We start from the raw sequence: 24,503 nt of genomic DNA, 5'->3' as shown, positions 1-24,503 counted from the left end.
AGAATTATCAATTATGTTCTCTCGCTGTAATTGTGTTTCTCCCAGAGATCCGATGGTTGAAAAAGTTACTTTAGAGAATTCGCTGGAAGAATTTAATAATAATTACATTGAGGGAGGGAGACCCCCCCCCCCGTTTTGAAATCGCGATTAGTGAAGTTAATCATTCGCGCACGTGCAACCTCGTTGTTAAGAAAAAAAAGAAAAAAAAAAGATATGACAAAACACATCATTGTTATTATTATTCCGCTTTACATGTACTTCGTGTCTTAGCTTGTATTCAAGAGGTGTAATGAAATTCTCGCGAGAGAGGCAAATAATAAATAATCGCGTAAATGTGTGGTGTATATTCGGATGGTCGCCCCGCCGATGCGCGAGCGTCGCGACTGCAATTTCGTGCAATTCTGGAACACGAGATCGATACTATCCCGCAGCTTCCGGGAATCGTAGAGCGAAGCGCGAAAGATATATGGAAAGAGGGAGAGATGAGTGGCGAGAGAAAGAAAGAAAGAGAGAGAGAGATGGGGGAGGGGGGTAAACGTGCGTGAGAAAAGGAACGACGCAAACTCATCGCATGCGAACGACTGTGTGTGTGTGAGAATGTAATTGACTCGCGAAAAGTGTTAAAGTTAAAAAAGTATTAATATATTGACTCTCTCTCTGGGTCAATATATGCAAAGCGTGTGAGCTCAATATTTTACAAACACACACAAGATAAAAAAAGTACCTGCGTTCTCCGAACATTTTGGTGGCATTTGAAACAAATCGCGATTTATTTTGTTATTTTTTTTTCTCAACGAGAGACAAATAATTATTGTTATCAAAAGTATATATATATATATATATATATAAAAGTATAAAGAAAAAAAAAGAACTTACATATCTCTTATTTTTGTTTCAAAAGAAACGACAGAAGTTTGTTCCAAGAAATTGGTACTTTTTTTTTTTTTTTTTTACTCGTTCCATCCGCACGAGAGAGCACAACTCAAAAAAGTACTCCACGCAGTTTGCAAAAAAACCGAACGTGAGAGAAGCTATGCCGCTTTATTTTCTTGTAGGCAAGTTATCTCGTCTCGCGTTTTGCGAAAAAGATGTAAAAGATTGTTGACAGGGTTTCACCGGAAAGAGATATTTTTTTAAGTGTATTTGTACATAAACTACAATTCAACTACCGAATTCTCGAGAACGTTCAACATGATAAAAAAAAAAGAGAAAAAAAAAAGAGTATTTATTTTTGAAAAGAGACAACTTTACCCGTGTTTGCGTTAGACAATGCGTAGAGGTGATGAGAAAAAGAGTTCCTCCTTTCCATTGCGACGAATATATAATTGTTGAACTTTTTCGCGCGCGAACTCAGTGTTTTGATCCTGCTATAGGGGTAGTAACGTCGTTTGTTTCCGTTTTTTTAAATTGTTTTAAATAATATAAATGTTTTTTTTTTTTTTACACAGTTTTTGCATCCGAGATATCGAAAAAAAAAAAAAAGAAAAAAAACTTCGATATGTTAGTAGTGTATAGCGCGATCGCTTTTTTTTTCTTCTCTCTTCTATTGTTCTTGAATAATTTAAAAACCCTGCGTTTCCGTCGTCACGTTTCTTCGTGCTCCGAACACGCTAAATCTCGGCTGTCTTCTCCGTCAAATACTTCCATTTCTCAGTCATTGACTTGCCTCCCCTTTCCGCACATTACTTGTATAAAAACAAAAAAAAAAAAAAACAAAAAAAAAAACAAAAAGAAATCAGAAATTCCACGTGTAATTGTAATTTAAAAATTTTACGTGATTATCGTTGTTGAGAGAAATTATATATTTCATGTACATATGTATATAACTTATTATATATATATAAATATATATATAAAAAATTGCTGTATATGTATGTAAAATCTAACGTCGTTCTCTTGCCTACTTTTTCTCTACTTCATTGAGCATTACTATCCTCCCCCTCCCCCCTCCGCCCCCCGTACGTGTATTTAGCGATTGTTAATGTTATGTATATGTTGCTCTATTTATTAACAAAATGACTATATATCAAATGAATATATATTGTTAAAGTTAAATAATTATTTTTATTATCGGAATGATTATATTCTATGGCGTGCAATGCAATGCGTTATGCAAAAGCGACAAAAAATGATGACGTGATTTATTGTATCTACGCTTATATACAAGTTACAGAAAAAAAAAAAAAATGTGAAGTCTCATACGTATACACACATACACACACACAGACACACAGATAAAAATGTGTACACAACACGCTATTACAGAGAAAGAGAGAGAGAGAGAGAGAGAAAGAACGAAAGAAAGAAAGGAAGAAAGATAGAAATACCTACACATCACAATTATGGGCGTATGCGTATGCGATGATATACCGCAACTATACCGATCCATGTATAAATTTGTAAACGCAAAGTATCGCAAGCGCAATCCCCGAAAGCGAGAGAGAGAGAGAGAGAGAGAGAGAGAGAGAGAGAGAGAGAGAGAGAAAATACTTTTTTTACAAATAGTATTATCCCTATTGCTAGATAAATTACACATGTAATTATTATACATATTACGGCACTCTCCCCGGAGTGCGATGCACATAACACAAAAGAGATCCCCGACTACCTGTATATTCGTGTGTTGTCATCATCGCTCCCGCATATGTTTCTCTTTGCGAAAAGCAGGTAAATGATCTTGCAACAATTATTAACAGAAATACAATTAACAATTGACTCGAGAGAAGCCGTGTCATTATTTCCACAATTTCCCTGTCACGAAAAAAAATTGCATATGAATATCTTTTTTTTTTTATTTCCCCTTGCTCTGCTAAGTCCGACGGTTTTTTTTTTTTTTTTTTTTTAGAGAGAGGAAAGCAAGAATTTAATTTAAGGAATTTTTATTCAATTAAAGTAAACTAATTATATTAAATTTTTTTTTTTGAAAGAGTTCACATATATATACGCGCGATATATCCATCTGTGTAACGAAATTCGTTTCTGAAAGTTCTCGAAAAATGTGAAAAAATTACGCAATATAATTTCGTTTGTCTCTCGCGCAAAACTCGATTCGAAGAAGAGTTCCAGTTTGGGTTTTCCGTGCTATCGATCTCTCGAATATTTTGCACACTTTTGGCCAGCTCTCGCGGCGGCTTGCACCACACCGCGTAGAAGAGGAGAGAGAAACGCACAATATAATCACTATATATAGGTGTACCCAGGCACCTATATAAGAAAGACAGTGCGCGCAAGCCAGTGGGCACGAGTGAAGCTGAGAGCACGTCTATAAATAGGACCGAGAGCGAGATGAGGTCTCTCTGCACTTCGCGATACCTTCTCTCCATCTCACTGCGAGAAATCCCTGCCAGGACTTCTTCTTCTTCTTCTTTTTCTTTTCTCGCTCTCTTACGTTTTGTCTTTCTCTCGTTCTTCTCGTTCCTTTTCCACAACAGATCGCGCGTCTCTCTTCCTCTTCTTCTCCCGCTCCCCCCCTCCGAGTTTTTATCTTGATGCTTTTTGAGTCCTCTCCAACCACCCTCTTTCGACTAGTGATCTTATTTTTTTTCCTCGTTGTTCTTTTGCAATAAATCTCTCTTTTTTTTCAATAATTTTACAACATATGTGCGCGCGGTTTTAATTAATTAATTAATACACATAAGGTCGCACGAAAAAGTTTCTTACTTGTCGAGAAACTTTTTTGCCGAACTTATGTATTTAATTAATTAATTAAAAACTGTTACAGATTACGAAACATTTACAGCCGCGGCGTTTTGTTTTATTTTTTACCGTTATTATTTTGTATATCTCGAGTTTACACGTACGTGTAAACTCGAGAGTCGCGTACGCGAGTAGCGCGACAGAGAAATCGTCTCAAGAAGAGAGAAGAGATAAGCGCTCGAGAGAAAATATATATATATATATATAAAGAAACACGCGAAGAGAAGAGATTCGATTCTTCTCATACTCTTATTGAATACATTGCGAAAGTAGCGCTCTTTTTTTCTTTTTAATCTCTTATAATTTTTTTCAAACTCGTCGAGATGCGCGTTTTATCAAATGGCGCGCTCGTCCGATTAAAACGTTGCTATTTTTACACGGTAATAAGTCATACATATTTTTTTCTTTCGACGTATACGCGAACTCATTAGAACTATTCATTAGTAGCGATAAGCGACACATGTGTTTCGCTTTCATTCGGAATCCCATCGATGCACCGACTCTTCGAAAAGGTTTCTTTCAATTATATATTCGTGTTGAATAATAATAATAATAATGATAACGCGTTACACCCGACATTTTACATACACACATTCCCACGCATCTCTTTGGGGAAATAATAATTTATGAGAGGCGTCAGAGATTTTAATAACACACATCCGCGCGATATTCTGTCTTATCCGCGACATTTTTCAGAATTACAGCGTTTTTCGCGAGATTGTGTGTGCGATTTTAAACGTGAAAAATCGCGGGGCGCGCGACTTCGTTAATCCGCCGCGTCTCTCGCAGCATCCGCGAAAGGCCCTGCCAGGGGTTAGGGTCACGTCACCGGGAGGAGAATGGAAGAGTAGCGACGATGGAGCTACGTGGAGATGCGGGGGAGGGGGATCGAGTTCATTGAGCAACGGCACGTGCACCGGCCGATAGAGAGAGAAGGAGAGAGAGAGAGAGAGGGAAAGGGAGAGAAGAGAAACGGAGAGAGAGAGAGAGCGGCTTGGTCTGCGCGCGATATGAAGCGAAGATGTAAGGGCGGGGGAGGGTGCGAGGAGACGGGGGCGAAAAGGGGTTGCCAAGCGACCATAACCGCGCGGGTTGCCCTTGGTGACTAGTTGCGTCACTGCAGCGTCGCGTGACGTCACGCGGCGACGCCACTGCCCTTGACCGTCAGGGGATGACACTGAGGGGAGAGCGTCCTGGAAACTCTGCTCTTGCACAACTCCCGTCCGCTCTCCTTTCCTCTCCCTTTCCCTCTCTCTATCTCTCTCTCTCTTTCTCTCATCCCCCGGCGTTTTCCCTGACATTGGGATACGCAGGAGCAAGGTCTATACATAGACGGCGAACTTGACATACGATGAAAACTGTGCGCGGTTCACCTTTCGATCCGCCGTCGCCGCCGCCGCCATGCGCTGAAACTTGATGAGAGTCTCTCGCGATTACACGCATTATTCGCGTGCGTGGTTCGACATGTGTTTTTGACATGACAAATTGCGTTAGAGGGGCTAGAAAAAAGGTGCGACACTTTACGTCACTTGAGAAATTGAGATTTTTTGATTGTTGGAGTTTTTTGTTTTTTTTTCTTAATTTTCTCTCACGATCGCGCGATTTTTTTTCAGTTGGGCGCGGTGACGCCCAACTTTGCCGACGTTATTTTCGGAATTTATGTGCACCGCGGGTTATTGTTAACGAACGATAGCACTCGTCGTTCGCGAGCAAGCGACGACGATGTGGTGACGAAGCTCTCGCATTGCAAGCTCTCCATCTCTCTTGGCAATCGATTGACGCGCGAGTTTACACGTCGTTTGCAATATTTATAGAATGACGCGAGAGGCTTGTTTAACATAATAAGACTTGTTTAATGCAATTTCTACTGTTTAGCAACGATATCTGTTCTCTTTGTTTTTCGATTCTTTTTTTTTTTCTTTTTTTTTTTCCAGCGTAGTGACTAAATAATTATAAAGCGCATTTTGTTGGGAAAAATTCGACGGGGGAAACTACTTATCGAATTTTTTCTTCGCACTGTTTTTGGTTTCGTCATTGAAAAATAAACGCGCCAATAAAAACGTTATAAAGACCCTCTCGGACAAAAGTTTCAATAGCGTGTTACGTTTTGAGAAGAATATTAATTATTTAAAATATTTTAAATAATTGAAATAATTATTTTATTTAAAATATTTTAAATAATTGACGCGCCATTGCGATAAACTTGTCTCCCGATTAATTTATATATAGCGATCTCGCGATGTGATGCTTCTCTATTTTGTTTATATTTATAAATAAAAGATCTCTTACATATCTCGCGCGTTAAAACATTTTCCAAATATTTTATTCGACAATTTTTCTCCGTTTGCCCCACTGCGCTCTTCGCATGTATCTACTGATTTACCGAACTAATATTATTATGCACGCATACAAATGTACAAAATAAAATATACGAATCAAAATGTTAAGCGAGAACCTTTATCTGTATTAAAAATTTTGCGTAAAAAAATTATGAAAATTGACCGAGTAAATTTATATTTATTAATATAAACAAGTAAACGTATAATTGACGCGCTATTGCGATAAACTTGTCTCTCGATTAATTTATATATAGCGATCTCACGATGTGATACTTCTCTATTTTGTTTATATTTATAAATAAAAGATCTCTTATATATCTCGCGCGTTATTTTTGCAAACCTTTGATCTGTCGACGTGCGATATTTTTCTGCTGATATAAGTTTAATGTTTAAAAATACTTTTTTTATACACACACGTGAGAAGTTCATTGCAAAATATATGTGTGTGTACACACTAATTTAAAAAAAATATATACATACCTACTATGTTCTGTGTCAAAATCGCTAATAAATGTTCGATACGTACGATAGAATTTATTAAAAAAAGAAAAAAAAAGAGAAACGTTTTGTGAAAAAATGTGCACATGTACATAGAGCAAATCGAATTGGCTGATCAAAATTTTTGACAATTGCGAGCGGCATTTATAAATACATCAGTGAACATTCCAGGTCTAGTGTCGAGTTCGCTGGAGAGTATATTTCGACAAGAGTTTAGCGCGACCGTATAAATTACCTTGTTCAACGCGCCATCTCGAATACGCTGGCGGAAAAATTTCGTGCTGGCTTGCGTCCACGAGTGCTAGAGTTCGTTTGAAAGCCTCTCGAACGAAGTTTTTAGTTCTTGCGGAATTTACCGCGTCCGGTTTGTACTTTAAATCGAAAGCGTCGGGAAATTTGCTCCTTTAACACGGAAATTTGTTTATTTCCGACCAACGCGATTGATCGATCATTAGCTTCGTTCGGTTTTGCGTCTCCAATGAGGTTTCAATTTGCAAAAACGAGAACGTAGTTATCGATCAATCCTATTGGTCCGAGTGCTAGTAACTTTTTTAACTGACCAAAACCTCGGACCGCACACACACGAAAAATTAACCAATCAGATACGTCGCCTGAGCGCTCTGGTGGCACCGAACGGTTTGCGCTTGGCGACTGTCAGATCTCGCGCGAGAGTTCTTTGTATATATATATATATATATATATATCATGTTCATCAGGCGCGCCTAATTTAAAACAGTAAACATTAATAATTTGTTGTTTAATAAATAACAAAAAGCTGTTGAAATAATTATATTATAAAGATATGTATATTAACAATCTGTATAAAGCCCCTTGCACAATGGACGGAATAGCGATAGCGATAGAAGTAACACCAGTTTTAAAGAGTTTACATTTATAAAATACCGGTAAGAACAGCGGAATCTAACATATAAAAATACACACGTATCAATGCAGATCAGAAAACGGAATAAGCAATAGCGATAAAATTTCCGACGAGTTGGAATTCTGTGTCTAAAACTGTGTTATTTCTATCGCTATCGCTCTATTCCTTCCATTGTGCAAGGGGCTTAAGAAACCTGATTCACTTAACACGTTAAACATTACGTGATAATATATATAATTCTATATATATATAATGCTATGTTACGTTTCTCTGAAAATTTTTTTTTTTTTATATATAGACAAAGGAATATATTGTGAAAAATGTTGATATTGATCAAAACTTTCTTACAATACTGGAACTTAATTACTATCGCAATCTTCAACGCGTAACGTTAATCACATCAACGTTGCCAAAAAAAAAAAAAAAAAAACACATTTAACGGGAAATGGGAAGTGTTTGCCTCTCAAGCCATTCGAGCGCTTGAGCATTGTCCGGTCCTTGCAAGAAAGGTTTCAAAACTTGTAAACATTTTGCGTGATAATTATTTAGGTACTCGATCTGTAACATAAAACATGTTGTACGTGAGAAATGGACACAAATCTTCAGATGAGATCGGAAGAGCAAATATAAAAATGCATCACCTCCTTATCTGTAAGCATCGATACGTCAAGCAGACTTGTTTGAATGGGTACAAGCGTCACAGTTTCGAAGGTCAGAAAACCACGATTTTTGTGATTGTGAGGTGTCTTCTTGGTAACTACTAACTCAATGTTTTCCAATCTGATACCGAATTTCCCATCTTCGTAATATCCTGGTTCTGTTTTTTTCGAAGATACATATATTGTTTAATGTTTTTTTTTAATCACAAGTGTTTATTGGATTGGACGACTTCTTGCTTGTGTAATTTTGTCACGTACCATTCGACAGAAACATCCCAGGTTGTAAACCCGGATCATCCGGATGTGGCTTCCATGAGATACCAATAGGCTCTTCGTGCACATTGAGGTAGGATCCAACTCCGTGACCGGTACCGTGAAGGTAATCCAGGCTGTGTAAAAAAAAAACGCAAGAAAATGCATTAAAAAAAAAAAATAAATTACATCGGAGTTTTTCTTGCTCACCCAACGCTCCACAAACTTTCGCGCGCTAACGTGTCGAGATAATTTCCTTTGGTCTTCGTTGGGAATATCATTGTCGAAAGACGACACTGTCCCTTAAACACTCTGGTAAAACATTCACGTTCAAAATCCGTGGGTTTACCGAAGTGCAAAGTTCTCGTCACGTCCGTCGTGCCGTCCTTGTATTGTGCGCCCGAATCACAGAGATAAAGTTCTTCATCTGTAATAGGCACATCAGTCTCTGCGGTAGGTGAATAATGAATGACCGCTCCGTGAGGACCAACAGACGATATAGTGGAAAAACTTAATCCAACAAAAAGATCTTGTTCCCTTACAAAAAGAAACAAAAAAGATTTTTTTTTGGTATCTATGCTACGCACACGTTGTAATGTTAAATTAAAACTTACAAACCGAGAAAGACTTACTGTCTAAATTTCTCCAGTCGCGTTGCGCCCGATATTTCCGTGATACATTCCTTCGTATTTTTTATTTTGTCCTCCAACCAAGCGAAGTACTTAACCAGAGCCGCCGAATCTCTCACGTGCGACGCTCTCATACCTTCTATCTCGACGTTATTCTTTATCGACTTCATAACGCTGATAGGTGTGATATCCGTATTTTTTTTTACCTCTCCGCAATCGGCGTGCAAAGCGTAACTCGATTTATTGCTGATCCAAATCTTATCCTGATCGGAACACGAACTTGCGAGTTCCTTCATGAAACTGTGTATTTCTTCGTAAGCGTGAAAGACCGGATTAACATTCTCGTTCTGCAATTGCTCCACCGCCTCGTGACTAAGTCTGCTTGTGTCTACAAAAATATGTACTTTCTTTAATGTGAGAACAACATACGCGAAGAAGACAGGATTGAAAGGTATGTCGGAGCCTCTCAAATTCAACAGATAAGCGATCGCATCCAACGCGGTTATCACAAGCACTGTCGCGCCATTTTCCTCCATGGCATCGCGACACAGTTTTATTTTATCTCCAGCGGTTTGGCCCGAATATTGTAAAGGGTGGGCTATAATTGTGTTAGCCGTAGGTGGTGGTTGTTCATCGCCCCACACTTTGTCCACCAAGTTTTCGGGAAGAGCAATCAGACAGTGGCCGGCGGCGGTTAAATTGGTATGCAATCGCGCCCATTCTGTGTAGCTTATCAAATTGGCATCAGCTCCGACTATAGATTTTGGAGGTAAATGTGCAACCAACCACGCGGGAATGGTAGGCGTGTCTAATAAACCTTCCCTCATCAAGGTCCAAGCTTCTGGTGGATCTAATTCGGACATGGCTTGTGTGTAATATCTCCCATCTGTCCACAACAGTGCCGCATCTTGCATAACAATCACCGTCCCGTAAGATCCACGAAATCCACTGATAAAACATCGTCTCTGATCGTGCTCCGTTGAATACTCGGATTGGTGCGCGTCTTCTCCGTTAATTATCAAAGCCTGAATATTCTTCATTAACGCACGAAGCTGCGTCAACTTCCACAATCCGTTCCTCTTTACCATCTTGTGTGTAGAAAAAAAAAAAATACATTTAATTATTTTTTATATTTAACAGATGTTATATTTAACGGATGTTATTAATTAAGTAAAAAATTTTTAAATATTTATATATCAAAAGGATGTTTTTTTTTTTTTTACCTTGAAATGTTTGTTGTACGTGTCTCTTATTTATTGCTACTGGCACATCTATCGACGAAAACACAATTTTTAAATTTTTTTTTATTTTCTAGTTCTTTCTTTCAAAGTACGCAGAGATTGCAAGGTGTCACCTTGGCAATTGTGTGGAATGATAAATTCTTTTCGATCTCGATCTTTATAAAACGATGATTGACTATCTTATCTGATGAGAAAACAATTATATCATACAAATTTATTAAATTCTTATCAGTTGTGTGACAAACCATATATAGATTATGATTGATGTACAGAATCAGCAGAACATTCTCAGATAATGAAGTCAAAATGGAAACACAAACCAAACTCCGTTCCAACTCAACAATGCAACGACATCTATGTTGATAGTGAAATCTGGTAGAATTCTGCTTATAAACTTGACCATAGGTTTTGTATATACGTTCACATGTGTACATGACAGCGCGAACTGACTCGCACATTCGTCGGTTTGGTTGTTACTCTTTGATCTGTCAGTCGGTTTTGTCAGTCGGTGCGTACACGTTTTGACAATTAGTCGAAGAAAATGACAATATATGATACTTAGCAATTTTTTAAAGAATATGATTTTGGAACGTTTTATTACTTATTCGACAACATTAATTTGTGCTAAATAATGTTTACCTTCAGGCTGACGCAACTAATACCCATCTTCATGTGATGTTTTTTTTTTAGGTATATACACACGTGGACCTATTACGTGTGTATATAGTATTCAGCTTCTCTCTCGAAGTTTTTCAAACTGCAACATCATCAAATACTTAACATCGCTTTGTATATTTTATATTACAATGATACCTAACCGAAGGCGGCAGCAAGGGCTGCAATATGGAATATTTTTGCTGTTTATGCAAGCCCTAAATTTTGGGATTGAAAGAATACCACCTGCTACTTTGATTGGAGTCATAATACAGGTAAATCTCATCTCAGTGTATTTAATAAACTCCTTATTTTTATCCATTAATTAAAAAAATTTATTTCACAACAATCTGTCACTCTGCACAAACTGCATGTAATATGTAAATGTTAGAAAAATTTAAAAATTCCTGCAAACGAGCATCTAAAATTATACACACCGTAGCAAAAAAAGTTTTATTTCACTCTATTTCTAGAATACACATAAGTCGCAAAATATATATAAAATACACATAAGTCGCAAAATATATATAAAATACACATAAGTCGCAAAATATATGTAAAATATCAACTTACTTTTTTGTAGACTTTGTTGTACATGGGGTATATAAAAGTGCCATGGAATCCGGAAGAAGTATGTATATCGGCTATAAAGATAATCAAGTACAAAGAATGGCGGTCTCTCTTCTTTTCGCATTTGGAGCACGCGTCCGACATGCATTTGTACTACAACATGGTCTCTTTTATTCTGAAGGGCTCTTACTTAGAATCTCTCTACGGAACAACAAACTTTGTACTTTTACTTTTTATACTGTCCACTGGATGTAGCTTTATGTACGTAGGTTTAAATTATCTGTTAATGCAGTTAACGGGCGATTATCAATATCTGGTAACTTGCGCTATCGGGTTTTCCGGATCGTTGTTCGCTTTAAAATTGCTTGTGCTGTGCGAACAGCTCGACAGGTTACATAATATCAGTGGATTTCAAGTGCCGAGCAAACTGGCCGTCTGGGCCGAACTGATATTGATACACTTATTGGTCCCGAACGCGTCTTTCGTCGGGCATTTAGCAGGCATTTTGATCGGATGTTTGTATTGTTACACTTTTGTCGGAGAAGTAATCGATAATCTGATACACACCATAACTGGTACCCCTATCATACACGAGGAACGATTTTACAGAAGACGAAACGGACAGTTTACCTGACACACGCACACACGCGTCTTGTAATAATAAAAACTTTTTTGTTAAAATTTTGTATTATAATAAAACAAACACAAATTTTTTGTAATGTGTGCGTGTGTGCGTGCAGAGATAGTTGTTTTACATCGTGGAAGAAGCTTTAAAAGTTGGAACAAGTATTGTCAATAATAAAAAAAAAAAAACAAAACAAAAAAGGAAAAGAGAAACGGTACTGTGTACGATTGATGTGCTAGTATAGTATTCCTTAATACAAAGAAAAATGTAAGAGATGCTGCGATTTTTTTTATTTATGTTAAAAAATCTTGCCCCCCCCCCCTTGTATAAATCGTAGTGTAAATTTACAACCGACATCGCTGCGTGAAAAGTTACCAAGTCTTGTTTTATACGTCACTCTCCTCGTCCCGCCACGTGCAATACTAGAATTATATAAATTAAAAGCGTTAGATTCATGCGTCGAATCATAAGTTTTATATTAAAAAAAACAAAAAACAAAAAAAAAAACAAACCGACAAGAGATCAATAAAAAAATTTCTCTTTATAATCTTCATATGATTAACATATATATATTACAATTATACAGGCTTTATTCTCTCAGAGTGGTTGTAGAATCTTGTACAATTTATACATTGCAACGTCTTGCGTTGCCACGAGTGAACTCGCTGAAAAGAGAAAAAAAACAAACATTAAGGTAAGAATTATATAAAATTTTCGAGATAGAAAAACGGCATTTTTTTTTTTTTTTTTATGAGAAACGTGCTCTCTCGTGAGATACTTACAGATCGCTTTTTGGTCAATTGGATACGGTATATCGTAGAAAATAAAATAAGCGCACATTCTAGCCAAAGATACGGTGTCGGCTCCCGGCACCATTCCGGTATTAAAATAAGATACAAGTGAACATTTTATATCTGCAAAATGGAAAAAAAAAAACAAATGTATGTAAAGCACAATCTGTTTGCGAATCAATGCGCGTGTGTGTATATGCGTATATGTATATATATATATATATACGCGCGTTAATAAAATACCATTCTCCCATTTATCCAAAACGGCTGATGTTTTCTGTTTGATCGCGAGCATACTGTCCACGCTGAGTAACGGATTTGGATCGTACGCGCCGTTCAGTTTTCTCGAAATTTGCGACGAGAGAAGTTTGATTTGCCACATCGAGAAACTGTTCGGTTGCTCCTCGATAACTTGCACACTTTGAAACATGCGCAACCACAACGGCACGAGACTCACTTTATCCTTCGTGATGCATTCGTAGACAATTATCGCGAATATATGAAGCAAGTATCGTTCGGATTGCGGCATCTTGGATTGCACTTCTGCAAGTTCGTAAACGTAAATTGTTAAAATTGTCTGAAGATTTTTTTTTTTTGTTTTGTTTTTATTCCAAGTGTAATAATCCGAGTCGAACGTACCGTTTGACGACGTATCTTTCTTAAACCATTTTAAAAAATATGTCACTACATTCAACACAGTCTTATTATTTGTAAACGACGTAACATATTCCGGTCGAGCGCCCCACGCGATCGCGTTCTCCGTTGTTAACGTTTGAGCCACCAAGCTTCTGAAACCCTGAAATAAAAAAAAAAAAAACAATTATGACTTAAGGCTCGTGAAATTACCAACATGATATGTATAAGGCCATACGAGCCATTCTCAAGATGTTTTGAGTAGAAACTTGTACGTGTATATATATACATACACATGTAACGAATAAACACTCAAAAAACACTCACTTGTAAAAATTTACAAGTTGAATTCGTTACATGTGTATGTATATATATACACGTACAAGTTTCTACTCAAAACATCTTGAGAATGGCTCGTATGGCCTTATACATATCTTGTTAAAAAAAAAAAAAAAAACTAGATAATTTAGATTCGATATCAAATATTGATAAATTTTTCTCTTGGTTTTTATTAAAAAAAAAAATTGAATAAACATTAGTATTTTTACATGAGGATCCTCCAGATACGACAAACATCCGGCTCTTTGTTTTATGCTTATAGACTCGTGTTTCTCCAGCATATTCTCCAGCTGTTGCCAGTTGTAATACTTGTCGAACACGATCTTCCAATATCTCGAGTCATCCAACTCGATTCTTCGCAAGCTATTTAATTGCGGCAATAAACAGGGCGCTTCCAGAGCGACCTCCTGGCCCTCGGCTTCCTTGTCATTTTCAAACGTTAAGCGTATTGTCGCGTAGCAATAATGACCGGTGTCTATATCTTTCGGTAAGATAATACGCGGTTCCGCTGCCAACACGTACAAGTGACGTAACGCTTGTAAGTGATACCTGCGTTATTGTTAATTACGTTTAGTTTTTATTTTTTTCCAAAAATTTTGTTCTATTTAAAAATAAAATAATCTCGCACACACACACACACATAAATGTATATTATCTACAAACCTATTGTCATTGCTGTGCGTTGGAAATTTGGGAAAGAGCGCAATTATGAGAGCTGCCACTGCGTTTGGGCTGTTGGAAAGAGTGTACCTTCCGCCGCCCAAAAAGAGAAGACCGAGAGCCATGTGCGTCGCTAAATGGGATCCGTACGTGACAACGCCGCTCGCCTGTCCCACGCGAGTGCGAATGTGTCTGCATATCCTCATGATCTGTATATTTCACGACAATTGTTCGTACAATTCTCTTCACAAATAATATCGTAATATAAATAATAACCAAAAGAAAAAAAAACAACTCACGTCCAAGTTGCCAGTACCCGCCATTACCACCGCAGCGGACAACAGAACGACATTCATGCAGGTTTCGACAGTCGACTTGCCGGCTAATTCGGCTACAGTTTTGTGCGACAATTCTAGAAACATCTGAGTGTAATTGTACAAAGTCTTAAACGCATTTTTATTGGCAGTACCCGCGTATCTTAATCCCAACGCCATGCAAGCGCCGGCAATGATATTGCAATAGGCCTGACTGTAAAATCCACACATGTAAACAAATCTCACACACGTCTGTAAATAACGCAAAAGTATTATAAAAATGCATTGAAAACGCGAACGCTCACTTGATAGTTTCCAAATCCACATGTTGCATAACTTCCGGCGTAGGTCTCTGCAATCTGTATCTATATACGATATCGGGCACATGACTAGAAACCCACGATTTGGTTGGCTCGATGTTCTCCCAGAGAATGAGCGATTTAGCGAGCACTCTCAATAGTAAAAAATCCGGTCTTACGAACTCCAAGAGATACTGCGTATCGGGAGGTTGCATCCATTCGGCTACCGCGCGATTTCCGGTATTGAAGTACATTAATCCCAAGGCTATCGTCGCTCCGGGACTCGTTACGTCGATATTTATCGAATCACCTTCGCGTATTTGGTAACTATATATGAAAAACGACATATATAAAATTTTATAAAATTGCGTCATCTACAATTAATAAATTGCGCAAACTATTTGTTTTAATACCTCGGAGATTTGTATTTATCTTTCTGCGCTCCAGAAAAGGGTCTTATGTGACCGCCAACCATGTAATAATGCAAAGTGTCGGGTATGCTAACAGGCAAATCTGTTGCGCTACCAGAACCAAGAATGACCAAACCTAACGCCAATCCCGCTGCTAAGGAATAAGATTCGCGATCCACGCAATTCTTCATTTCGGGTCCCGGAGGTCTGCCTGAAAATACAAAAATCTATGTTAGCACAAAGAATCGCAACACAGATTAAAAAAAAAAAAAAAGTAGGTTTTTAACTTCATAAACGTTTGTAAAATCACGTCTATGTTACCTATTTCAGACAAAAGAGCGTGCGAAATGTGTCTGTGCGCGGTTCTCTGATAAACAAGCCCGACTCCCATCAGCGCTGCCACTTGAACGTTCTGTTGGACGTTCAGTTCGATGCTCGTAGGTGGCAGAAGCGTTTCCACGTGTAACGACAACAATTTCGTCATAGAAACGTTCATTGTGCCACGGTGCGTAGCCGACAGACCCAACAGAAGTCCCACACTCGTGGCTTCGTGACAATCGGCCAGATACTCGTACGTGCTCAGAGGCGCCAAGTTCTTCAGATGTCCGTTCAAACCGAGAGCCATTAAAAATCCCGAATGTTCCACTCCGTATTCACCCTGTTGCTGTTTGTTGTACACGATCCATGTCGAATCGATATTCACGGCATCCGGATGAATGCACAAACCCGCGGCCACGCCGTTGTGAAACAACGGCCAGAGATTCATGTTCGGCGGAACGTCTATGTGAGTCAACTCGACGGTAGTTCCGCGCGGCGGTGCCTTGCCTGACAACAAAATTTACACGAGGCAAATCGTTTGATTAAAGCATTGATTCTAGACAAAAAAAAAAAAAAACAACAAAAAAAGTAATCGCCCAATTTTTTTATATAAGACCGATAAAATTGATTAACCTGTTAAACACAATCGTGGAATAGGCAATTGTTCTGTGATCATCGGGGTGGAGGTTCTAAGCGTGAACATGCCTCTGGCCACGGGTAGCGCCATCGTTCTTGTGCACAACATCTGAAGGTGTCTTTCCTGCTCCTCTATGAAATCGTGATCGCTCACGTTCGATCCCTGAACTATCGCTATTCTCACCGGTTTCGAGGAGTTGAGCAACTTCCGAACTTCGGCGACTCTGTGATCCTTGCTGAACCGCAACTTTAATATCTGTGTGTGAAATGAAATGGAATTACGTGTAAAAAAAAAAATTTACGCAAATAACTGGTTAAACAGAAAAAAAAAAAAATCGCGCGTACCGTGTTGTCAAACTCCATGCCGTCGTCTTGCTCGTCTTTTATTCCGTAATCCTTCGTTTCGCCGTCGATACGCTTCAATCTCGACGATTGTTTCGAATGCTTATCCAAAGCGGCCAGATCCTGACGATCTATGAGCTCGTACGCTCGCGTGGGCCAATTTGTTGACGGGCATTCTCTACACCTGTGCATAACGTCTCTAATCATCAGAGATATCGCGGGCGGCAGCACATCCAGATCCTCTTTTGTCATATCTGAAAATGATAAACGTTTAAGAGGGTACTGGATACCGACTATAGAAACCTGTAAATCGACATTTTAGAAAAAAAAAAAAAAAAAAAAAAAGATACGCCTTTCCCCAATATATATGAATATATTAATCGAACGTTTATTCTTACTCATTTCGTGATAGGACAGTATTATCCTTTCCGTTGTTGGCTTCTCGAATTTTTTGAATATTTCTCTGTCGAGATTGATCGCGCTTTCTTGACGATCGATACGGCTACCGGGTGGCACGACCAGTTTGATGTACCTTTCCATTTCTATCACGTCTACGCGATTCTCATTGGCTATCATTGCCGCCAGATAAATGACGTTTCTCGTTCCCGGATTAACGTGACTCAGATATGGGAACGTGGCGACGTCTATTCCGTTCAACATGTTGTCCAACGTTTCGAATACATTAGGCGGTTTGTGAGGCACGTAAGACGGTATTGTGATTTTCTGCAGATCCGCATCGCTGATCTGAGACTTGGACGTTCTCAATTCCGACAACGAGGGCGAGTCCAGAAAGTAATGATGAACGTACATCTCGAGCTTCAAATCTATACTCAACTGATACAACAGTTGGCCGAGCAACGGCAAACTCTCCGACATAACGCTATTTAATTTGATCTCCTCGTAGAGAAGATGAAGAGAAAACAAGACGAGCGGGAGATGCGGAAACAAAACGGATTGCGTATTTATTTTGCCGATCACGTTGCTCGGAATCGATTCATCGATCGAATTCTGAATCATCTCGTCGAGAGCGTTGGCGGACGATTTTTTCTGATTCTTCAACGTGTTGCAAATTTGTGAAGTTTTGTGCTCGTTCGAATTCATCAGGTACAACCAATCGTCCGCTGATCCGCAATTGTTTGTTTTTTGTTTCTTAGGCACAACCATTGGACTGTTGCGTTCAGCGCATTGATCCTTCTCGTTGTTTCGTATAGAGCGCAATTTTTCCACGTCGTATCCTAACAATGTGAACAGAACCACGAGAAAAAGATCCCACTCTTGCGTAGGCGAAAAGTTTTGCGGACCCGGTGCGTTTCTCGCGCCGTACCACTTCACTAACAATTGCATCGCTAAATCCTTCTGAAGTACATTTCGTAACGTGTGTAAACATTTAGTGACTGTAAAAAAAAAAAAAGAAAAAAAGAAAAAAAAATACACAAATAACATCGTTCGAAAAAAAAACTCTTTAATGATTGATTTCAACAAACTTTTTACCTAAAGGAGATGTGCTGGACACAGGCAACGTTATGCGAAAATACTGTTTGTTTCCGCTTTCTACAGTTATTTCATTGCCCACAGTTTCTTTAAGCGTGAAGAAATTTGTCTCCAACAACGAGTTTTCCAAGAGCATTGGCGGACGTCCGCAATTGCTCACGGGGCTCAACAGATGCAGAGCTTCTTCGAATTTGATGTCGTGCGAAGCGCAGTTCTGCGATATCAGCGAACTTCGTCTCGGAAACGGAGACGCAAGCTTGTTGTTGCTGTTCGACAAAAAGTAATTGCTTGTTCCGAAATTCGAAAGCACACCCGATATATGCAACTTGCCCACACACGTCATTCCCGTGTACAATGTTATGCCGTTTGACAAGTCTACGGTTGCTATCATGTGCAAATCCTGAAAAGAGATCAATCTGCGTGAAACGATCAAGTTACATCAATTGACTGGGATGTAGCAACAAATATAAATTTGTTTATAAATTTATTTGATCGAAATACTACAATACCGGCAAACAGACAGCATCTTTGGCCACGATGCTTGTCGTCATTCCGAAAATAACTTGTTGCTGCTTATTTGTCTTTTCTAATCTCACCAGAAACAGCTGCGAGCGACTCGCGATCAAATAGCCCAAGTAACTCTGTCCGACGAGATCAGATGTTAAAAAAACTTTCGACGCGCGACCAAAAGCTATATCCCTAAAAATTGATTAAAAAAAAGAAAAAAAAACGAAATGAGAGCATTAATTTTTATACTTAAACATGGTATATTTTATAAACTTACTTTCTATTTGGGATCCAAAGGAGTTGGAGGCATAGGGAACATCTGGAATGGGATTTTGGGAGAAGTGCACACGCGTCGTTTGAACTTGCGATACAAACGAATGCCGTTTTACTTACTTCGACGTGCCAGCGTTTTCCGTCCACACGTGTTCGAGGCAAACCTCGGGATACAAGGGTTTGCTCCCGTTCGGAATATCTTTCAATTGAACACTGTTGAAACTAACAAAAGGACTGTGCGTCTGACTCGTGTTAGTTACAGCAATCTGTTGCAATCTACTGTGATAAATATTCGAATTCTGCGACGCTCCGAGAAGTGGGGACACGGCGGCCGAATGCGTCGGCGATTGACAGCGAGAAATGGTGGCCATCGAGCTGTGCGAGCGCGAATGTTGTTGCTGCGGAGAGGGCGACGGTCCGCTGGAAGTGTTGCTGTAAGACGTGGTGCGCGATCCAAATGGGGTATTGGACAATCCCAATCCGGTGTTGCTCGTCTGCAGATTCTGAACTCCTGCAACGATTCATATTATACTCGTAAGTAAGTTTTTGTTGACTTGCGTCGCGCGCGAATAAAAAATTTGTTTTACCAAGAAGAAACGGGCTTAGATGTTGTCCCTTATTGGATAGATTGCTGCCGGCATTTAACGGCGACATGGTGGCTGAATGATTGAAGAAGCTGAGAATTGTGTCGTTATTTCCGCAAACCAACTGACATTCCTCGGCTAACGCTTTGCGAATCTTGTAGACCGAATGCAAGCCAGTTCTTGTGTCGTACACCATTGCCAAGGACGGCTCCGAACTGGTGAATATTATGCGCTGACTTGACTCGTTCATATACGATATACCTCCTGAAAAAAAAAAAAAGATAAATGAATCAATATTGCGTATAAAATGTGTTCAAGATTAATTTGTTCCTTTTATTTAAATCCAATTAAAAAAACTTTTTACCATGCTTCACGAGCAATGGACAAATCTCGTCTAATGGATGTGTTAGCGAAAAGGCCACAGGTAAATGACTATAGTTTTGAGATGATAGTCTGCTGGTTTCAAACGACAGAAACCTGGAAATAAAAAACGTAAATTATTATAATTAACGCGATTAAAAATACAAAACTGCTAATTACGATACTTGCGCACACAAATATATTCAAAAATATAAAATATATAAAGGTGATGAATAAAAAAATAAGCGAATTTATACCTCGAATCTCTAACAGGTACTTCGCTCTTTTCAAGTATAATTCCATACTTTGTCGGCCAAACAGCGGAAACCTGTTGTCAAGAGATTTATAAGATATTGCGTTTAAATACAAAGTATAAACATATTATGTATATAATAATTTTTACATTTCTTCACCTGAAATTGCAAAGTAGAAACATAATCTTCACCGTTTTCAGTGAAAACCTTAAGAGTGTACGAATCAAGCAAGCAAACGCACTCTATAGACTGACTGTTCGAATGTTCATCCTCGGGTTCTTTAACTCCCTTGATCAAATGATCGGGAATGCTAGTTTGAAATTTACACCAGAGCGCGTGCTTAATGTCAGTCTCGCACGAATAGGTTGCTTCCAACACCCGACTAGCCTGATTGCCCTTACTGTGTATGGCCACTCGGCCGGAATAATACAATTCTTCCTCTCCGCATAACTTGTTACTGCGAACTTTCCACGTCTCTTTCTACAAATGCAACACAAAATATAAAATAATTACACAATATTATATAAAATAAATCCAAATACATGCGCAAACACACATGTATTATCGAAAGAATATCTAAAATTATGCAACATAATTTTTCTGAGACTGTATTTATATTTATTTATTTATTTAAAAAACTTACTAATTTTCCCAGAGACTTTTCTGAAATGTTTACCTCGCTGAATCTTTTTAACAGAATATTTTCTCCACCAGGTGTTGACGCGCCGGATTGCAAATGTTGACTGGTTATTAAATATCCAGGATGATTGAAGATAATATCCCGACCACCTGGTACATATTCCTTAAAAAAAAAAAAAAAAAAAATACAAACAGTTTCATCAAACGTTAACCTAACAATTTAACAACATAACCAATTTGCGTCGTTCAAGAGAGCAGAGATGCTTTCGCCACCCATTCGTCGCGATCGCACTCTGTGATCCGCGTAACAACAATTGATCCGACGAACATAATTTTTGTTTTTTTTAACAACTTTTTTCAACATCTATATTTCAGTATCTACTTTACCACCGGTTCTGAGGCGGCGATCATCCTCTCCCTGGTCTCATCCAGATTTGCTGGCTGTGATGATATTTAAAATACGTGGATGGAACAACCTCCCTAAATTGTTTTTCTTATATACGGTATTGCTTATAAATAGAATAAAATAACGTGAAAATGCTTCTTGAGGAATGCTGTCAACATTGTTTGATATATTATGAACCACACCATCTCTTTAAACAGTACCGCTCGCGTGACAGATGTCGCGCTTGTACTTGTACACAACATTTGTTATATATGTATTATTGTTACATATATATATATATATATATATATGTGTCTTAAATAAAAATTGCGAGAAATCCTCGTGTAATTGCGTTTAGTTCGCATTTTCGACGAGCGCAGTCCGGGTGGTGCTGAGAACTGTCACTTTTTTTTTTTTGTTTCGGAGAAGTTTGTATCGTTTGATTACAAATCGCGCACAAGTGTATTCGTCAGAAGCGTGTCCCGGTGACGACGAGAGTGCTCGCTGCTGCTCGGGGAAGGTGTTATGTGACGTTTGACGTTGGTCTGGAAAAACGGCGTGCGTTTCTCCGCGATTTGCGAATAAATGGCCAGCTCGTTGGGCGCAATCGACTGGGAAGGTATGACGATCTAAATAAAATATTAAAGTTTTTCATTATTTATTTGCGCAAGTGTGCGTCTAAAACTAACTTTCAGAACGTTTTCGGCGACGCACACGTCACGCGTCACATGTCTTTGTTGTATCAGATTAACGAAACAATTACGTTGCGACGATAAAAAAAAAAAAAAAAAAAACGTTTCCTTTTCCCAATTACATCTGTTACTAGTTTTTGTTTGTTTGTTTTTTTTCTGCAAGGCGTATTGCACTTGTTTCTCGAGGATATTTTGCAAAAGCAATTTGTTTGTTTCACTTTAAGATGATATCTTGAGTATATATGGAGAGAGAAAAAAAGAACACACATTTGTTTATGTCTTATATATAAGATATGCATTTGGGAGAGTCTCATGAGATTGACACGATGGTTACAGATCTGAGGAAGCAGGCGAGACATCTGGAAAATGAGATTGACGCAAAATTAGTGGCGTTCAGTAAACTGGGAATAAATACAGGCGCCAGACATGTCAATCCAGATGAGGTTCCTCTGTTGGACGAGGAACAGGTGTTCGAGAACATGGCAACGGAGATAGAAACGTTACTCACCAAAGTAAACTCTTCTTATTTTCTTGCGTCTCAGCGCGTGTACCTAACAAAAATTGACCGATTTCACTTAATTAATTAAAATCAAATCAACAACAGCTGTTCTCTATAAATGAGAAGATGAGCCAGTTGGAACCAAATGGGGCAGCTATGTTACACACAATGCAACGTCACAAGGAGATTTTGAAGGATTATAAATTAGAGTTTAACAAGATTAGAAATAACTTCGCAGCCAGAAAAGACCGTGAGGATCTTCTGGGCAGTGTCCGCAAGGAAATAGAGTGCGTAATATTTCTTTCTCAATCTCTATCATGTTTCTTAAACTTAAATAATAATTCTATTACAAGAAATTGAATCAAAATATGTCGTCTGTGTTTAACAGCAATTATAAAAGCGTGAGCGGATTGAATCGGCGCGAAATGTATCTCAAGGAAAACCAACATATTCATAAGTGAGTTACTTTTAATTTTTAACAATCAATATTTGATGCGCGCGTATAAAATTTTGATCGATGGAAAAGTAAGTCACTCGCGTGCGCTCTGCAAAAAAACCCATACCCGCTTCTTTCAGCTCTGACCGATTGATCAACGACCAAATAAGTATAGCGATAGAGACCCGAGATCATCTGATGACCCAGAGACAGGCGTTCAAACGCATACGAACTCGATTCAACGACATTTCCAATCGGTTTCCGGCAGTAAGTAGTTTACTGCAGAGGATAAACCTGCGTAAAAAGAGAGATTCCGTTATACTCGGCCTCGTCATCGGAGTCTGCACGTTTCTGATGCTTCTTTACGCTTTTCATTAGATGTTCATCGAAAAAAAAATTCGTTATATTGTCTTCATGTAGCGGTGTTACTACACTTCGCGCGCTAAAAATTATATATACGTTTAAAAAAAAAAAAAAAAAAAACAAAGGGTTTACGGAGATCTAATAAATATGTGTATAAGGAAATGAAAATTTTATGTATAGCATCATAGGGGGTGTGCTTGCGCGAGTGTGATTGTGAGTACGAATGGGCGATCGGGCGATTGTGTGTACGGTTTACCTTTCAACTTTGTATTTCTAAGAGCGAAAGGAAGGAAGTCTTCGTCCTATATAGTTTTTTTTATACCGAAGTACTGTGGAATGTGATGAAATGTCAATCTACATGTTTAATAAACGTTATTAATATAATAACTGCTGTTAAAATATAATAAAAACAAAAATCTTATCTTCGTCATTATAAACGATGTTACGTGTTGGTTTAACTTCGAAGATCAAAGTCCTCTCCGACGCTCTCTCTCTCTCTCTCGCGAGAGGCTGGATGGAAGAAACGAGGATTTCAGATTCTCAGTTTAAAAAAAAAACACAACTTCGCACACTCGTTGCGGTAAAACCATTTGTGTATTTTGTGTTCTGTTTAGTTTAGTCAGTAATCTTAATGCGCATGACACTCTCTGAAACATAACGATAAAAAAAAAAAAAGAACCAAATATTATTAAATTATTAAATTGTATAATTCAGCACAAATTGTTTTTTTTTTTTTTTTTCGTTTTTTTATTACACAAAGATGACGCTCAGGGCTGATCGATCGGCTTTATGGCGGGGGTGTGACAAAATTTTTTTAACAAAAAGAAAAAAAGTTTGTCTCTCTCTCTCTCTCTCTCTCTCAGACGCAAAAGAAGGTGGGCACATCGTCGTCGTTTCTCGGGTACGCAAATTACCTGGTTTTACATACACAAAGACATTTATACACGCATATATACATGCGATACGCGCACTCGTACAACTTTCAAAAATCGTCCGCATCACGTGTGTGTGAAAAACACAAATATACTTATATATATACGAAAGGAATAATTATTTCACTAGAAAGCGCACAACGCCTGTTTCCACGTGCACTATATTAGAATAATCGCAATTTATTTTCGTTTAAATCGCGCCAGCAAGATTAGGAACTTAAAAGCGAGACAATTCGCAAAAAAAAAAAACAAAAAAAAAAAAAAAAAAAAGTTTTGTACATATTGGTGCAATGTAATAAA

At 38.3% G+C, this 24,503-nt stretch overlaps 4 protein-coding genes across 8 annotated transcripts; 2 read left to right on the top strand and 2 right to left on the bottom strand.

The window, feature by feature from the left end:
- Nucleotides 1-7,689: 7,689 nt before the first annotated feature.
- LOC109855446 (xaa-Pro aminopeptidase ApepP-like) lies at nucleotides 7,690-10,525 on the bottom strand. The gene is made up of 7 exons (XM_020429708.1): nucleotides 10,443-10,525; nucleotides 10,180-10,381; nucleotides 8,960-10,044; nucleotides 8,538-8,864; nucleotides 8,334-8,464; nucleotides 8,058-8,233; nucleotides 7,690-7,974 (listed from the first exon to the last, which is right to left on the bottom strand). The coding sequence occupies exons 3-7, from the start codon at nucleotides 10,042-10,044 to the stop codon at nucleotides 7,852-7,854; spliced, it is 1,842 nt and encodes a 613-aa protein (XP_020285297.1). The 5' UTR covers nucleotides 10,180-10,381; nucleotides 10,443-10,525; the 3' UTR covers nucleotides 7,690-7,851.
- On the top strand, nucleotides 9,331-12,569 carry LOC109855447 (rhomboid-related protein 4-like). Of its 2 annotated transcripts, none has more exons than XM_020429710.1 (3): nucleotides 9,331-9,407; nucleotides 10,888-11,126; nucleotides 11,435-12,569. In XM_020429710.1, exons 2-3 carry the CDS (start codon nucleotides 11,004-11,006, stop codon nucleotides 12,053-12,055), a joined length of 744 nt encoding a protein of 247 aa, XP_020285299.1. In that variant the 5' UTR covers nucleotides 9,331-9,407; nucleotides 10,888-11,003; the 3' UTR covers nucleotides 12,056-12,569. The 2 variants fall into 2 exon arrangements, with proteins under 2 accessions (XP_020285299.1, XP_020285298.1); XM_020429709.1 differs by lacking the exon at nucleotides 9,331-9,407 and adding an exon at nucleotides 10,610-10,705.
- Nucleotides 12,391-21,508, bottom strand: LOC109855444 (anaphase-promoting complex subunit 1). Of its 4 annotated transcripts, none has more exons than XM_020429704.1 (22): nucleotides 21,284-21,508; nucleotides 20,901-21,059; nucleotides 20,417-20,737; nucleotides 20,261-20,331; nucleotides 20,008-20,120; nucleotides 19,647-19,907; nucleotides 19,180-19,570; nucleotides 18,789-18,978; nucleotides 18,280-18,679; nucleotides 17,187-18,182; nucleotides 16,792-17,042; nucleotides 16,444-16,702; nucleotides 15,814-16,317; nucleotides 15,496-15,703; nucleotides 15,089-15,409; nucleotides 14,769-14,997; nucleotides 14,473-14,678; nucleotides 14,019-14,358; nucleotides 13,477-13,633; nucleotides 13,081-13,380; nucleotides 12,623-12,960; nucleotides 12,391-12,468 (listed from the first exon to the last, which is right to left on the bottom strand). In XM_020429704.1, the coding sequence occupies exons 1-21, from the start codon at nucleotides 21,305-21,307 to the stop codon at nucleotides 12,644-12,646; spliced, it is 6,018 nt and encodes a 2,005-aa protein (XP_020285293.1). In that variant the 5' UTR covers nucleotides 21,308-21,508; the 3' UTR covers nucleotides 12,391-12,468; nucleotides 12,623-12,643. The 4 variants fall into 4 exon arrangements, with proteins under 4 accessions (XP_020285293.1, XP_020285296.1, XP_020285292.1 ...); XM_020429707.1 differs by lacking the exon at nucleotides 12,391-12,468 and having other exon boundaries at nucleotides 12,600-12,711; nucleotides 12,829-12,960; XM_020429703.1 differs by lacking the exon at nucleotides 12,391-12,468 and having other exon boundaries at nucleotides 12,600-12,960.
- Nucleotides 21,509-21,644: 136 nt separating this feature from the next.
- Nucleotides 21,645-24,467, top strand: LOC109855470 (Golgi SNAP receptor complex member 1). The gene is made up of 5 exons (XM_020429750.1): nucleotides 21,645-21,900; nucleotides 22,310-22,485; nucleotides 22,578-22,759; nucleotides 22,861-22,929; nucleotides 23,049-24,467. The coding sequence occupies exons 1-5, from the start codon at nucleotides 21,867-21,869 to the stop codon at nucleotides 23,284-23,286; spliced, it is 699 nt and encodes a 232-aa protein (XP_020285339.1). The 5' UTR covers nucleotides 21,645-21,866; the 3' UTR covers nucleotides 23,287-24,467.
- Nucleotides 24,468-24,503: the final 36 nt, after the last annotated feature.

Source organism: Pseudomyrmex gracilis, unplaced genomic scaffold (assembly GCF_002006095.1).
Source record: "Pseudomyrmex gracilis isolate BER0280 unplaced genomic scaffold, ASM200609v1 scaffold_90, whole genome shotgun sequence".
Lineage (NCBI taxonomy): Eukaryota > Metazoa > Arthropoda > Insecta > Hymenoptera > Formicidae > Pseudomyrmex > Pseudomyrmex gracilis.
This window is presented reverse-complemented; position numbering and strand designations above follow the sequence as displayed.